Source organism: Microcaecilia unicolor, chromosome 4 (genome assembly GCF_901765095.1).
Source record: "Microcaecilia unicolor chromosome 4, aMicUni1.1, whole genome shotgun sequence".
Taxonomy (NCBI): domain Eukaryota; kingdom Metazoa; phylum Chordata; class Amphibia; order Gymnophiona; family Siphonopidae; genus Microcaecilia; species Microcaecilia unicolor.
Window position 1 is genome coordinate 367238043 of NC_044034.1, and position 14834 is coordinate 367252876.

General features: G+C 44.6%; 1 protein-coding gene across 1 annotated transcript in view; it reads left to right on the forward strand.

Annotated features, from left to right (window-relative positions):
- The window catches only part of CFAP47 (cilia and flagella associated protein 47), a 1083264-nt gene that overhangs the window by 756036 nt on the left and 312394 nt on the right, over positions 1-14834 (forward strand). Inside the window, 1 exon segment of the mRNA XM_030202357.1 lies at positions 3731-3838. Within this exon segment, the coding sequence (XP_030058217.1) occupies positions 3731-3838 (108 nt within the window).

A 14834-nucleotide genomic window follows, 5' to 3' on the forward strand; every position in this document is an offset into this window, starting at 1 on the left:
TTTGTATATTCATTTTTTCACGTGACCTGAAGTACTTCACAGTAACAGAATAAACACATAGGTAACCTCCACTCCTCACCTCACAACAAACAACCAAAATGACATAGCATTTTCAAAATCTAGCTGATCATTTGTAATAATTTTTTTTTTAATTAGGCAGCAGTTCCTTAATATTGTGTAGCAAATATAAATTTTTCTAGGTTTAAAAAAAAAAAAGTATTATTATTGGCTAGTTTTCAGATTTTTTTGTCCTGTCATAAAAATGCAGGTGCCCTTTTACAAAGGCGCGCTGAAAAATGGCCTGCGGTAGTGTAGACGCATGTTTTGGGTGCGTGCAGAATCATTTTTCAGTTCACCTGTAAGAATGCCTTTTTAAAATTTTTGCCAAAAATGGACACATGGCAAAATGAAAATTGCAGGCTGCTTGTTCTCACACCTGGGTCGACGTCCGTGGCGGTCCAGGTATCGGGTAAAACTTTGCAAGCAAAATTATGAAGTCTTTCTAGAGAGTTCCGTCATGCGAGCAACGCGAACCTTGCATGTGCGAACGACTTCCCGCCCGCCACATGAGTGTGCCTCTTTAGTTCTTTCTTCTCCTTAGTGAAGTGCGGTTCGTTTTACGCGTCGCTCCTCTCTCAGGCCCAGGAAGAACTTCTCTGTGAGAATCGCTTCTTACTTGTTTTTGTTTTAAATATTTTAAAAAAAGTAGTTACAAGTAGTTTTCCTGTACTTCTTTTGCTTTTTTCCCTGTTAAAGTTTCCTTTCTTTTTTGACGCGGTCGGGTTTTTCCCCTCTTTTGTGCTTTTTCTTTTTGGCACAATCACGTCGTTTGATTTCGCCAAAGCCGTTTTTTCTTCCATGTCATCGAAGACACCCAGCAGCTTCAAACGTTGTATTCGGTGCAACCGGACCATCTCAGGTACAGATACCCATGCCCGGTGTATCCAGTGCCTTGGGCACGACCATAGCCCAGCTGCTTGTAGTCTGTGTCTTCATATGAAGAAATGGACCCAAGCGTCTCGAGAAGCCCAACGGGAAAAGCTTTTTGGGGCTCAGTCCGGATCTTTGACGTTGACATCAACTTCGGTACCAAGGTCGGTGGCGTCGGCGTCAACATCGACAGGAGCATCGACATCGAGAAGAGAGGTATGGCTGCTGAGAGACCAACTAGAGCTGGGAGCAGTGAGATGTTGAGTGGGTCTCCATCTGTCTCGAGGCCTCCTGTTATGCAGGCCCCCCGGGACTGTCCTTCTTCGAACTCGGCCCCGAGGAGACATGAGGATTCCACGTCCTCATCGGTACCGAGGAGTCTCGATGACGGACATCGAGCGAAGGCTAAGAAGCATCGTCATCATTCTCCTTCGATGCACAGTTCCAGGCGCTCCGGGGCGTTGAGAGAGTCGGCACCCGAGAAGGACCGCTCCCCCTCGGTACAGGAGGTATCGATGCGTCGGTCTCTTGGCAGCCCGGTACCTACTCCTGAGCCTCCACGGATTCTGACACCGCCTGTTCCACCGCCCCCGCAGCCTTCTCCGATGGCAGCTCTTGACGAGCATATCCGGGCCTTGTTTTCAGAACTTCTGGAAGGCTTACTGCGACAATCAGCTTCGGTATCAGGGGTGCTTGCGCCTTCTGTGCCATCTTCTGTAGCGATGTCTGGCTCTTCTCCTGTGGTGAGGTCTCGGCGTCAGCTGCCACCCAGGTCGACTCCCCTTCAACGTCAGAGGAGGGAGCTTCGCCGCAGTCAGATCGGGCGTTGACTTCTCAACATCGCCACAGATGACATTGTTCCTCGGCGTCGAGGCAGGTGCAGTGTCAGAGTACCTTGACACACGTTGTGTCTGACACTGAGCAGGAGCACTCATGGGAATCAGAGGAAGGTCCAGGTACTTCTCTTCTGATGAGTCCTTTGGGATTCCCTCTGACCCTTCTCCTCCGCTGGAAAGAAGACTATCTCCACCAGAGAGTCTGTCTTTTTCCTCTTTTGTCTGGGAAATAGCTATGGCTATTCCCTTCCCTGTGGAAGTTGAGGATGAGCCCAGGTCTGATATGCTGGAAGTCCTGGATTATTCTTCTGCACCTAAAGAGGCTGTGACAGTCCCTCTGCATAAGGTACTGAAGAAAGTCCTTATGAGAAACTGGTCCGCCCCTCTGTGGCCCTGTGGTTCCCAAGAAAGCTGAGTCCCAATACCGGATCCACGGTGAACCTGGATTGATGAGGTCCCAATTACCCCACAATTCCATGGTGGTGGATTCCGCTCTCAAGAGAGCTAGGAGACTATGCTTCGGCGCCCCCAGCGGTAAAGTCTCACACGGTGACCGGGTGGTAATGACCTACGTGCGTCAAATGCCACTTGGTGCGCGTCCAAAAATAAAAATTATTTTTCAGATGCACGTATCGGACGTGCGCCAAAAATGAAATTACCGCAAAAGCCATGTGGTAGCCAGGCGCGCATTGGGTGTGCATAGACGCTTACGTGGCTTAGTAAAAGGGCCCCACAAAATTTTGCATACAAGGTCAGCTTGTTACCACGCATGCTGTCATTTTCAATATCAGTATCAGTTGATTATCCTTCCGAATGGATAGATTTATCAAAATGGTTATTGTATTGTATGCAAGATAAATGGTTACATCCATGACGTCAGTGAGGTCGGGGGGGGGGGGGGGGCTGGATGTTTAGTCAACCTCCTTACTATTTTGACAAAACTTTGTGGTCCTTTCTGTAAACCACTGTAAAACTTGTTGAGCGCTATATCATGTTAATAAATCCAATCCAATTAAGGCCCTTGTTTACTCATACTTAACATGCAATAATAAAATTATTACACATCTGCTACAAAGCCATTTATTGTGTGCTAAGTATTAGTAAATGGGGCAGGGTAACTATTAATCTGTGTTATGCCCTTTATTTGCCCCTTAAAGCATGTTAAACAGTAATAATGTCTGTTATAGTACCAAAGTGCATGTTAATAATAGTTACTGTAGGATAGAAATGCATCCAAAATAATTCATTACTTTGAAAATCAAATAATACAGCTGGCAGTGAACCCCACAAGCTGCATTATTCCTAGAACAATAACCCCAGCTGAAGGCTTTTTACTGGTTGGGAGCATTGGGCCACCAAGCTGTGACCTCATTCTCCTGGTCTGCATCTTAAAGGGGCTTGGCAATCTAAGAGTCATCAGCCCCCCCTCCGATATCCCCCCTCTTGATCACATCCTCCCTCTCAGTGTCCTCACATATCATCACTCACCCCTCCCGAGCCCCTCCTTTTCAAAAAGGACCCATACTCTGTATTAGGCCCTGGCAGTCTAACCTTTGGAAGTCCTTGCCGTCAAGGGTATATGTGCCATTTTGAACCTGGCACTGGTAGGGGGCAGGAATGATTGGGGATCACTCTTTTTACCCCCTAGACCCCAGGGATTTCAGAAGGTAGACCTAGGAGACTTACAGGAGGGTGGGAATTTTTTGGGAAAGAGGAACTTGGGGGGGGGAGGGGTGATGATGTTCTGGGGGGGGGGTCCTCAGCGGGTTGACATTCCTTATATTGCCTCAGCCCTTTAAGAGGTGGCATCTGAGCAAGATTGCTTTGATTTTTTAAATGTCACATTATTATGTTACAAGAAATCTGTGTACATGTTTCACATATATATTTTGGCTGTAGTGGTTAAATGTGTATGTGTCTACATGGACGGATCCTTATTTATTTATTTCTTTTCTTTCTCCTAGTATCCTATTCCGGTCTGAAGCATTTGGAGAGTTTTGGTACGCACTAGAGATGTTTTCTCAGAAACCAACACCAACTACACTCCTGGAACAGCAGTGTGAGCTTGGAAAGTACGTTTCGAAACGCTATCCATGATAATCTGATGGAAGATATTGAATGAGAAGCTAGTGAGTGATGTGATGAATGATTTTTTAATAGTGCCGGAGTTTTTAGTAAATGTAGTTTTGAAACACAGCAGCTTCATTGACTTCCAGTCATTGAATAACACAGTGTAGCCCCGTCATGAATATGACATCAAAAATCTAATTGCCTCGGTATTAGTTCTGCCATGAGAATCACGCTTTTGAAGGCAGATAGGAAGATAAAACGTTGGGTAGTTTTGGACTGTATAATACGCTCATCTTAATCACCAATTTTATCTTAAAAGAACTTCCTATTACCTTGTAGCTTTTATTTTCTGTATGATTTTTTTCATGTAGTGTGCAAATTATTAAGATTTTGTTTAACTAGCAATACTGCTTGATTAATATCTATGGCTTATAGTCTACGATCCATATTCATATACTACCTATAAAAAATGTTACCTAGGTGATCTACAATTAAAGGAAAAATAAGGGAGACAAGAAGAGATACAAGAGACAGCCTAGGTCACAGTTTGCAGTCATCGTTGCTAAGACGTTAAAATCTTCTGCTCAGTGTGCTGCGGCGGCTAAGAAAGCGCACAGAATGTTGAGTATTATTAGGAAAGGGATGGAAAACAAACACGAGGATGTTATAATGCCGTTGTATCTCGAGAATTGTGTCCAAATCTGGTCGCCGCATCTCAAAAAAGATATAAAGCAATTAGAGAAGGTGCAGAGAAGGGCGACGAAAATGATAAAGGGAATGGAACGACTTCCCTATGAGGAAAGGCTGAGAAGGTTAGGGCACTTGAGCTTGGAGAAAAGGCAGCTGAGGGGTGATATGATAGAAGTCTACAAGATAATGAGCGGATTAGAGCGGACAGATGTGAAGCGTTTGTTTACACTTTCAAACAACAACAAAACCAGGAGACACAAGATGAAGCTAGAATATGGTAGATTTAAAACAAACAGGAGAGTTTTTCTTTACTTAGTGTGTAGTTAGACTCTGGAACTCGTTACCAGAGAATGTAGTGACAGCAGCTGGCCTTACGGAGTTTAAAGGGGGTTTGGACAGATTCCTGAGGGAAAAGTCCATTGAACATTATAAACTTTTTTTTTTTTTTTTTTTTTTTTTGGGGGGGGGGGGGGGGGGTTGCCGGGTTCTTGAAGCCTGGATTGGCCGCTGTCGGAGACAGGATGCTGGGCTTGATGGACCCTTGGTCTTTCCCAGTATGGCGGTTCTTATGTACTTATGTACCTTAAGGCTATAGACAGTACATAAACGTGATGCAAAGAATTCAGAACTCTGCTGCTGGAGTGACATGGACAGGGTGAGATATGGAGAAATGAGTCAGCAGTTTGTCAGGTGGGAAGATCCCAGTACAATAACATGTTTTTAATGCCTTCTTAAATTTGTTGTGTGAGGACTTGGCATGGATGTCATGGGGCAGACTGTTCCATAAGGTAGGGGCAACCATGCTAAAACAGATTAGAAGGTGAAAGGGCATGGTCAGAAGATTACGTTGAGCAGAACGGAGGGGGCATGCTGGGACATAGGGAATTAAGAGATTGAAGAGGAAGGGAAGACAACCGGAATAAAAAGACTGATGAGCTATGATGAGAATTGTGAAATGCAACCAGTGTTCCGTAATCGGGAGGGGAATGATTCTATCATCATATCGAACAGGACAATAATTGGTTTATTTATTTATTTTAGAGACTTGTGTATGTTTATTAATGATTTAGAGGCTAACTTTTAAAGCACATAGACTTACAAAGTTACAAAGGTTATTATGCTGCTCATTTTTGAAAGAAAATAATATCCAAAGAGTGTCATAAAGAAGCATTTGGATGAATTTCTTCACGAAACATCCAAATCGGTATTTCAAAACCTATTTTGCAGATGTTTATCTATGCAATTTGTCTGCAATGCATCCAAATCACAAGGGGGCATGTTGGGGCCGGGCTTAGGGCATTCCTAACACTTGGATATTTTATAGCCCATAATGGAAAAAAACGAAAAAGTCTAGGGCTACAATTTCAACGTTTTGGTCTAGACCTGTTTTCAGAACGAATAAGGCACAAAAAGGTGCCCTAAATGACCCCCCCAAAAAATGTGAATAAAAATAGTACATACAATTCTATTAGAGCAGCAAGCAGGTCCAGACTTCGGTGGGAGGGGGGTCCAGAGCCTGAGGTGAGGGGGCACATTTTAGCCCCCCCCCCCAGTGCCACTGATCTCTCCCCATTGCCGACCCCCCTGCCGCCGCCACCACCAACAACAACTTTGACCCCCCCCCCTGCCGACGACCCTTTCGACTCCCCCCCCCCCCGCCGCCGCCGTTGCCTACCTTTGCTGGCTGGGGAACCCCAACCCCCGCCAGCCGAGGTCCTCTTCTTCCGGCGCAAGGCTTCGTTCTGTTTCTGAGTCTGACGTCCTGCACGTTGAACGTGAATTACAATTTACGCGCACAAGTCGCTAAGCGCATTCTGTAATGCAGTGTGCCTAAATTCTAACGCTCGCAGGCAAAAAGAGGCATGGTTATGGGCGTTTCGTGGGTGTTCTGAAATTTACGCACATAGATATAGAATATTGCCGAGTGTGCCTAAATCTAGGTGCTGGGATTTATACCACATTTTCATTGGTGAAAATGGTCGCACATAGTTATAGGCGCTGGGATAGCAACTAAGCGTATTCTATATACCGCGCCTAAATCTAGGCACCGCTTGTAAAATATGCTTAGTCGGCATTGATTTCCGCATCGATTTTTTAGTCTCTATATTTATTTATTTATTATTACATTTGTACCCTGTGCTTTCCCACTCAAAGCAGGTTCAATGTGGCTTACACAGTAATAGGGATTGCAGATTATTGATAAATAAAAATAAGTTAAGTATAGCAGAATAATGAAAGAGATAGGTAGGTAGTGATGGGCAAGGGAGAAAGGGGTGGAGGAGCTATGAGCAAGGGGTAGGTGAGCCTGGGAGAAGGGGGAGGTGTAGGGGAGGGGGAGTGGGACACGGGATAAGCAAGGGAAATATGGTGGGAGATGAAGTCTAGGTCATTGTCGTTTTAAAGCCACTGACCGCTGTTGACTGCATCTATCCCGGATATTCAGTGCGGAATCCATGTCCAGGCACCGGCATTGAAGTTACGTGGGTGCCGGCCAATATTCAGTACTGGCACTCCTTAGCTGTAGCGGCAAAGATAGGGCTGCCTTTTGTGTGGTCCCTTCGACCCGGTTAGCTGTGTCGGCACCAGCATTGAATATCACCGGTGCCTGCATAACTACTAGCTGCTCTCCAATTCTGCTATGGATCACCCTGACACTAACCACATGCCCCCAGGTTGAGTTGAGTGCGCAAATTAGGTCATGTTCTGATTTGCGCATGCAACTTAATTAGCTTAATTAGCTTAACGAGCCAATCAGCGCCAAAATTGGCACTTAACAAGCAATTATTGACACTAATTGGCATTAATTAGAATTTACATGCACAACTTTATAAACGTATTCTGTAAAGTGATGCAGATTGGAAAAGGGGGCATAGCCATGGGCATGGAATGGGCGGGCCGTGGGTGTTTATGAAAATTATGCGAGCTGTTACAGAGTACACGTGCTCTGGGCATTATTCTATAAAGTTATGCTCTTAAATTATGAGCATACTCTATGCTCCAAAATAGATTATGCTCGTAATTTAGGAGTGTAAATTAGGAGCATAAATTTTAGGAGCATAACCTTTATAGAATAAGGCCCTCTGTGCCTAACTTAGGCATTTACACCAAGCTGTACTTGGCATAAATGTCCTCAACTAAATTCCAGTCGGTAGGCTTATTCTATAAACTGCACCTAACTTTAGGCATAGTTTATGGAATACGCTTAGGCATATCGGTGTCGATTTTTTAGGCGGCATATATTGAATCTAGTCTTTAGTGTCACAATGATCAGAGGGGACAGTTAGCAGCTTGCTGTTGTGCCCGCTGAGTGGGCTTTAAGTGGGCAGGAGCTCTTCTGCCCACTTAATCTCTGTTGAATATCTACCCCGTTGTGTTTGTGGTGTGAATTACCCATGCCCTACACCCTTATACAGTGTACAAATACACTTGGCTTGTTCTCAGTGAATCGGAATTTATTATGGCCAAATAATAAAGAGAATTCATATAATTAGTAATCAATAGAAATGAAACAAAATAAAACATGGAAAAGAAAATAAGATGATACCTTTTTTATTGGACATAACTTAATACATTTCTTGATTAGCTTTCGGAGGTTGCCCTTCTTCGTCAGATCGGAAATAAGTAAATGTTGGTAGATGACAGTATATGTAAGTGAAACATCAAAGCATTTCAGTGACAGTCTAACAGGATTGGGGGTGGATAGCTGAGAGACAGGAAGAGGGACAGGGAGGTATGCATGGAGATAGGAGAGTGACAAAGCAGTACAATTTTATGGTTTATAATGGGCTAGAAAACCCAGATCTTTGTTAAGTCCTGTCTGGTGGGTGTCAAAATATTTAATCATTCTGACTTCAAAGATCTTACGTTCCTGTATTGTTTTAAAGTTCCCTTTTAGGATCCTTACCATGAAATCACTGGTACAGTGATAAACATTTGCTTATTTCCGATCTGACGAAGAAGGGCAACCTTCGAAAGCTAATCAAGAAATGTATTAAGTTATGTCCAATAAAAAAGGTATCATCTTCTTTTCTTTTCCATGTTTTATTTCTATTGATTACCTTTAAAAGTGGACCAACACGGCTCCCACACCTCTCTACTCATAGAATTAGTAGTAATTGCAATGGGCCCGATATTTAAAAAGACATCTGTAGTTGGTGCTGATGCCAACGGAAATCAATATTTGGGCAGTTATATAAATAGGATTAGGCAGAGTTGCTGGGTCTGGCTGCTTTTTCCTTTCAAGGCTAGGTTGGAGGAGATTTGGCAAACGCATCTTGTGTAATATCTCGGGAGATTCCTCTCACTGCTTATTTCTCTCTTTTAATAATCATGCTGCCAACATTTGCTTTGCTGGTACTGCCTGGAAGATTATTCTCTTTGTACTAAGATTAAGGGAACAGCTTTGAGCTTTGGACTGAAGAGGGTCATGATGAGTATTAAGCTATTTTTGTTTTTAATTATTTATTTCTATGATATTGATGTGAAATATCGAAATGTGGGGGAAAAGGGAGTTGGTCTGTTAATTCTTTCTTACTCATTTTATTTCAAGCACAAGGGCTGGAAAAAGACCCTGAAAATAAGACCTAGTAGAGGTTTTGCTGAATTGCTAAATATAAGGCCTCCCCCGAAAATAAGACCTAGCTCCAAATTGTATCTTCCGCCTCCCGACCCCCGGCTGAGCCCGCCCTCAACTCCCCGACATATTACCTTCCATTCCGTTCCGGACACGCCGCCCTGCATTTAAAGCTCAGCTGTTATTTTAAGTCACTGCGGCAGCTCGAGTCCAGTCTCTCCCGCCAGTGTCCCGCCTTCCTCTGATGAGGTATTTCCTGTTTCCACGAGGGCAGGACATTGAAGGGAAAGGCTGAAGTCAAGCCGCCGCCGCTGCCCTTCCTCACAGATGTTCGGCAGCCTCCTGACATCTTTAAAACTGGGTGAGTGTCCCAACATGGGGGGAAGGGGTAGAAAGGGGTATTAGGAACCCTAAGGACTAAGCTTACTTAGAATGCTGTACTTACCTTACGGTAGGTTAAAAGGAGATTCTGTGCACTGTATTGCTCAGTCTCCTTCTTTTTCGTTGTAGGGGGATTGTTGTGCCGACTCATGTTTCACCAAGCTGTATCAAGGCTTCCCCTTAATTTACTTAATGCTGACTTCTTGTCCTGCTGCTGTGAAATTAAAAAGGCTGCTGAAATTCTAGGAAGCTACTGCTAAAAGTTGCAGTGGCCATTTTACTGTAGTAGGGTATTTTGAACAGCTTGTAGCCTCTGCAGCTGATATTGAGGTAAGCCTTGGAGTAAAGAACTGCAATAATCCAATCATGTTACCGAGTTTCCCTGAAAATAAGACCTAGCGCATCTTTGGGAGCAAAAATTAATGTAAGACACTGTCTTATTTTCGGGGAAACAGGGTATTTCTAGTGAGGTCTTTGCAGCAATGGTCCTGAAGCCAGGATCCATACTCCAGGGCCCCTTCCAGAACCCAGTGTCACAAGTTTTAAATTTGGCCGACATTGACCTTAATGATGACTATGACCCTCCCCCCCCCCCCCCATCCCTGGCAAAGATGCCATCGCTACAGCATTCACAGCTTCCCTTGACTTAGGGATTGAAGTGAGAACCTTCCACGTGGTACTGCCCAGCACTGCCACTGAGCCGCTAGGCTGCGCTATTTAACGCACGGCTCTAAAATATGTAATTGAAAATCACAGCACAATAAACTTACTGAAGGGCCCGATTTTCAGAAAGGCTAATACGGTCAGCACCAGTGCGGACTGAATATGTCTTTTTGGGGTCGCTATTCAAAGTGATTTAAATGGCCAGGAAAGGCCCCTGACCATTTAAATCGCTTGTACATGGCTATTTAGCAGTACTTAATTGGAGAGTTCCACTCAGTTTCTCCTCTAACTGCGCATGCCGAAACCAGCTATTTTGTGGGCAGTCTGGGAGCGGAGTTAGGTCAGAGCAGAAACTTAGCTGGTTAGAGGTGATTTTCAGCCCTCTAATTGGCTAAGTAACCGCATAAATTTAGGACAGCAAAACAGCTGTCCTAACTTTAACCGGGAGCCGGTTAACTTCCAAGTCAATGGCCATACCTAGATATTCAATTTCAGGAGCCATGCATGCCTCCGCATTGAATATCCAGTATTAGTTCAGCCTGCGGCTAGATGTAGAGAACACGCCATTGCAGTACGTATAAAACATATGTGTAAATTGTGAAGGTGGGGTTAGCAGCATGCTGGAGATGGCACCAAAGTTATACATCCTTGGTTTTAACTCCCTATCCTTGAGGCTACTGACAGGTCAGGTTTTCAGGATATCCTTAATGAATATGCATGAGAGAGAGATTTGCAAGTCGTTTATTCTCCATGGTCTACCAATCTCTGTTATGCAAATTCATTGGAGAATCCTGAAAACCTTAACTGTTGGTGGCCCTCAAGGACTGGGAGTGAAGACCAAGGTTGTATGTAAAGTGGCGGAGGTCAGCTGCTTTGCTTGTTGGGCTTGACCATTGTGCGGTGCGGAGGTGTGGCCAAATGGTTAGTGTAGTGGGCATTGATCCTGGCACAGAAGGTACCTGTGTAGTGTACAATGCTGTGTATGTCTAGTAGCACTATAAAAATGAATAGTACTAGTGTGAGTGTGAGTTTAATTTTTAGATGGGCTGGAGGTGGACTGGGTGGACACAGGTCTCGCATTTCCTCTCCACCCCCCCCCCACCCGCCCGCTGCCGCCGCCGCCGCATTTCCTCTCCATCCGCCTGCTGCCGCCACCGCATTTCCTCTCCACCCGCTACCCCCCCTCCCCCCCGTGACAGCCCCCTGCACATGGTCAGTTCTGGTCATTTTTACTGACCTGAAGCGCCGTTCTCCCTCCAGCACCAGTGATTCCCATAGCCAGCCTTCTGCGCGTCGTCGGAGCCTCTTCTCAGGCGCGTCCCACCTACTCTGCAACTTCCTGTTTTCCGCAAAGGTGGGACGCAGGAAGTTGCAGAGTAGGCGGGAAGCGCCTGAGAAGAGGCCCCGACGACGCACGCTGGCAGAAGGCTGGCTATGGGAATCGCCGGTGCTGGAGGGAGAACGGCGCTTCAGGGCAGTAAAAGTGAGCAGACCACGCGGACGGGGAGAGCGGGCAGAAGAGGCTGGGCGGGCCTGGAGCAAAAGTGGCTGGGCCTGGGTCCGTCCAGGCCCACCCATGGCTACGTCCCTGCAAGGCACTGTTTATATACATTTTCAATGTTGCACTTTTAAAGGCTGTGGCCACTGAAAATCAAGCCCCTAAATAATGTGTTGCTTTGTTTAAAATAATGTGGATGCTGTGCTAATCCACTTACATACATAGAAATAAGTAACTGCTGTACACTGACTTGGGTGAATCTCTTTCTAAAGGCGTTTAAAAAAATCCCAATAAATAAATAAATAAACCAATTTGTATCTGGACCTAGTCCATTCTAGAACAAAACTTCATCTTTTTGCGGTTGCTTTTAAGTCCTAACCTCTTGTTCACCTGATTAATACCCACATTGTTTTCATCATTCCCATAATAACTGAGACTCTCTAATCTTTTATTTACCTTCTTTATCTGTCTTGAATAGATAGTAAGCTCTGCTCAGCAGGGGCCGTCTCTTATGTGTTTTTGCACAGTGCTGTTTATATCTGGTGACACTAGAGAAAGGACAAATTATGTTTCTTTCTTTATTTAGAAATGATTATGATCTACACCATCTGTGACCACTGTTCCCTCTAAGCTGAGTGGGAGTCCTACTGCGTTGCTGCAGGGTGGGAGGGGGGCACTTCAATGTTCAATTTTCAATTGCCAGGGACAAGCAGGTTCTCTGGAGTCCTGCAAAGCTTGCCTGGCCCTCACTATTGAAAATGTGATACTGAAACAGCGCCTCCCACTGGCAGGACTGTAGGTGGAGGGAATAGTATCTACAATTCTGGGTGAAGTACAATAGGCCAATCAAATACGAGATATCTACATATGCAAAAATGGATGTTAAACGGAGGAAAAAGCCTCAAACAAACCGCTAAGGCACTCCTTTTCTTAATAAATCAACTTTAAGGAGGCCTGTGAACTAATCACTGGCAAAAAACTTCCTGACTCATTACGTTATTATAATTCTTTAAGTCACGTCTTTAGATAATTTTGAAGAAACTTAGCTTTCTAGCTGTCCAGTTGCTCGGTTGTAACTACCCACAGCTCGTCCAGTTGTTCGGTTAAGACTAACCACGGCCCGACTTTGGCCAAGGTTTCGGTTACTGCTTCAGGGTTACCGTGGCCTCTAACTGGTGCGTGGACTTTAACTGGTATATCTAAAAAAGAGCACAGAATCAGTCACATCATACAATCTTGCCGACATAACCACATCAATATTTCCCTCTCAGCAGTCTAAAACTTGCTTTGCTGGAATGGTGCTCCCGTGTCTGACAGGACTGGCAAAATGGCGTGCGAATTAAAAACTCATAACGTCACGCGCCGTTTCGTAAGCCCTTCCCCTCATTACACTGACAAGCTAACCCCATTGGTTCAAAAAAATTGATTCCATTCAACTCTAATGTTGAGTCCATCTGGCTGAGTTGTTTTAAGGCGACGGATCCAACCCTGTTCTTGTTGTAGTAGTGCCAACTTCTTGTCGCCTCAGCAAATGGTGTAAACCACACCATCTGCTGAAGTACCACACATTTTAAAGATGTAAACAGGTGTTGTTTTGCTTCACAATGTGCAGCAAGTGGCACTGTAATTTTGTTCAGATGGATGTTACTCCTGTGCTCAATGAGCCTTGTAAATAACTTCCGTGACGTTTGCCCAATGTACACTTTCTTACATGTGCAAATAATTGTGTAAACTACCCATTCTGACTCGCAAGAGGTTCTATGGCGAAGCTTATACATTCTGCCTGATTGTGGGTCAATACAATACAAGTACAATAGAAACATACATAAATTCCATGACAATACGAAGACATACTACTTTGCACATCAAAAAATTCTTAAACTAAATCTGCACTCTATATTTAACAATTTGCTTCTATTCATCAAATCTAGTAACTACTACTATAACTACTACTATAAATCACTTCTGTAGCGCTACCAGTCGTACACAGCGCTTTACAATTGAACATGAAGAAAGACAGTCCCTGCTCAAAAGAGCTTACAATCTAAATCAGGACAAACAGACAGGATCAATAAGGATAAGGGAAGGACAGACAGAAGGACACAAGGATAAGATAAAAGTGACAAGTTAGGAGTCGAAAGCAGCATCAAACAGGTAGGCCTTTAGCCCGGATTTGAAGGCAGCCAGGGATGGAGCTAGACGTAATGGCTCAGGAAGCCTATTCCAGGCATAAGGTGCGGCGAGATAAAAGGAACGGAGTCTGGAGTTAGCGATGGAGGAGAAGGGTGCAACTAGGAGAGATTTGCCTAGTGAACGGAGTTCTAGGGAAGGAGTGTAGGGAGAGATGAGGGTGGAGAGGTAGTGAGGGGCTGCAGAGTAAATGCACTTATAGGTCAATAAGAGGAGCTTGAATTGTATACGGAAACGGATAGAGAGCCAGTGAAGCGATTTTAGGAGAGGGCTGATATGAGCATAACAACTTTGTCGAAATATTAGTCGTGCTGCAGAGTTTTGAACAGATTGAAGAGGAGAGAGATGGCTGAGCGGAAGACCTGTGAGAAGCAAGTTGCAGTAGTCTAAGCAAGAGGTGATGAGAGTGTGGATGAGGGTTCTGATAGCGTGTTCAGAAAGGAAAGGGCGAATTCTGGCGATGTTATAAAGGAAGAAATGACAGGTTTTAGCAATCTGTTGAATATGGGCAGAGAAGGAGAGTGAGGAGTCGAAGATGACCCCAGGGTTGCGAGCAGACGAGACAGGAAGAATGAGCGTGTTGTCAACAGAAATAGAGAATGGGGGAAGGGGAGAGGTTGGTTTAGGAGGGAAGATAAGGAGTTCAAATCTAGTAACCGTAACATTTTCTTTTATCTACTCTTTTGGCTTCCAGTTTAATCAGAACTGGCCTGTATTGAGCATGGCACCATAGGCATTGGTCTAGATCTACCTAGGGCATTTCCTTGGTTAATAACCCCTGTGGTCAGCTTACAGTGTATGGTTGGAGTCAGAGACTGTAGATTCGTCCAGAATCAGTTACCTGTGAATGCTCAGTCTGGCCACCAGGTGTTGCCAGTGTGCTACAGTCAACTAACTTAGGGACCCTTTTACGAAGGGGTGCTGAAAAATGGCCTGCAGCAGTGTGGACATGTGTTTTGGACGCGCGCAGAATCATTTTTCAGCGCACCTGTAAACAAAATGC